The sequence below is a fragment of the Corvus brachyrhynchos genome, unplaced genomic scaffold (assembly GCF_000691975.1).
Source record: "Corvus brachyrhynchos isolate BGI_N302 unplaced genomic scaffold, ASM69197v1 scaffold1097, whole genome shotgun sequence".
NCBI classification, from domain to species: domain Eukaryota; kingdom Metazoa; phylum Chordata; class Aves; order Passeriformes; family Corvidae; genus Corvus; species Corvus brachyrhynchos.
The window spans coordinates 673-1585 of NW_008239003.1; the positions used below are offsets into that span (position 1 = coordinate 673).

Sequence of the window (913 nt, forward strand, 5' to 3'; positions counted from 1 at the left end):
GGTGAACCAGGCGGTCGAATGTGGCCCTCAGCGCACGCTGCATCTCTGTGAGAGGCTGCTCTGTGCTCAGGAGCGCCTGGCAGCTGGACAGCAGGTCCTGGGAAGCCCAGCCCAGGGCACCCTTGCTCTCTGCACCCTGCTCTGCACATTGGTCATGCAGGTGGGTTGCCTGGTTCCCACAGAGCTTCCCTACAACCTCCTGGAGCTCCGCAGTGTAGGCCAGGAAGCGGGAGAAATCCGCAGGGCTCATCCATGCCTGGTCCTTCAGCTGCCCAAGCACTCGGATGTGGGGGTCCTGCCCTGCTCCGTCCCCAGCAATGGAGACTGGGAAACTACTCCCAGGGGTCCTGGGAAGGCTGCAGCTGCCAGAGGGTGGGGTGGTGAGGGGCCCTGGAAACTGGGGGGGGCTGGTGTCACGCTCCCCCTGGTTGTGAGGCTGGGGGAAGCAGCTGATGTAGGGCAGCCGGCAGCCACAGCTCTCCAGCCCACGTGGTGCCAGGGAACAGCCCAAGGGCCCGGCTGGGATTCGGGGTGAAGGGGTCTGCTCACCATCCTCGGGGTTAAGACAGAGGAAGGAGTGTTTTGCAGCCCCGTGGGCTCCTGCTCCTTTCCCCAAGGGAACTGGGACTGAGGAGAGGGAAAGCGCTGCAGATGGAGCCAGGCAGGAGTCCTTCCCCAGCCCCGCAGCCTGTTCTCTGGGAAGAGAAGCCCATCTAGGCTCTGGCTGAGTCATATCTGCATCTCTCGTGGGCTGCCCTTCACCCAGCCCAGAGCTGCTCACCAGCTCCCTGCTGCAGCCTGCTCCAGCAGGGGCTGTTGGCATCTTCCTTCCAACAGCACTGGCCCCCACGCACCCGCTGGTCCTCAGACAGGCCAAAGGCTCGCATGGGTCATCCACCCTGTCCTGCAGTGA

At 64.1% G+C, this 913-nt stretch overlaps 1 protein-coding gene across 1 annotated transcript in view; it reads right to left on the reverse strand.

Annotated features, from left to right (window-relative positions):
• Position 1: 1 nt before the first annotated feature.
• Positions 2 to 913, reverse strand: part of FRMPD1 (FERM and PDZ domain containing 1) — a gene marked incomplete at its 3' end in the record, with an annotated part of 25040 nt that continues 24128 nt past the window's right edge. Inside the window, exon 19 of the mRNA XM_017739003.1 lies at positions 2 to 913. This exon is cut by the window's right edge and continues 1 nt beyond it. Within this exon, the coding sequence (XP_017594492.1) occupies positions 2 to 913 (912 nt within the window).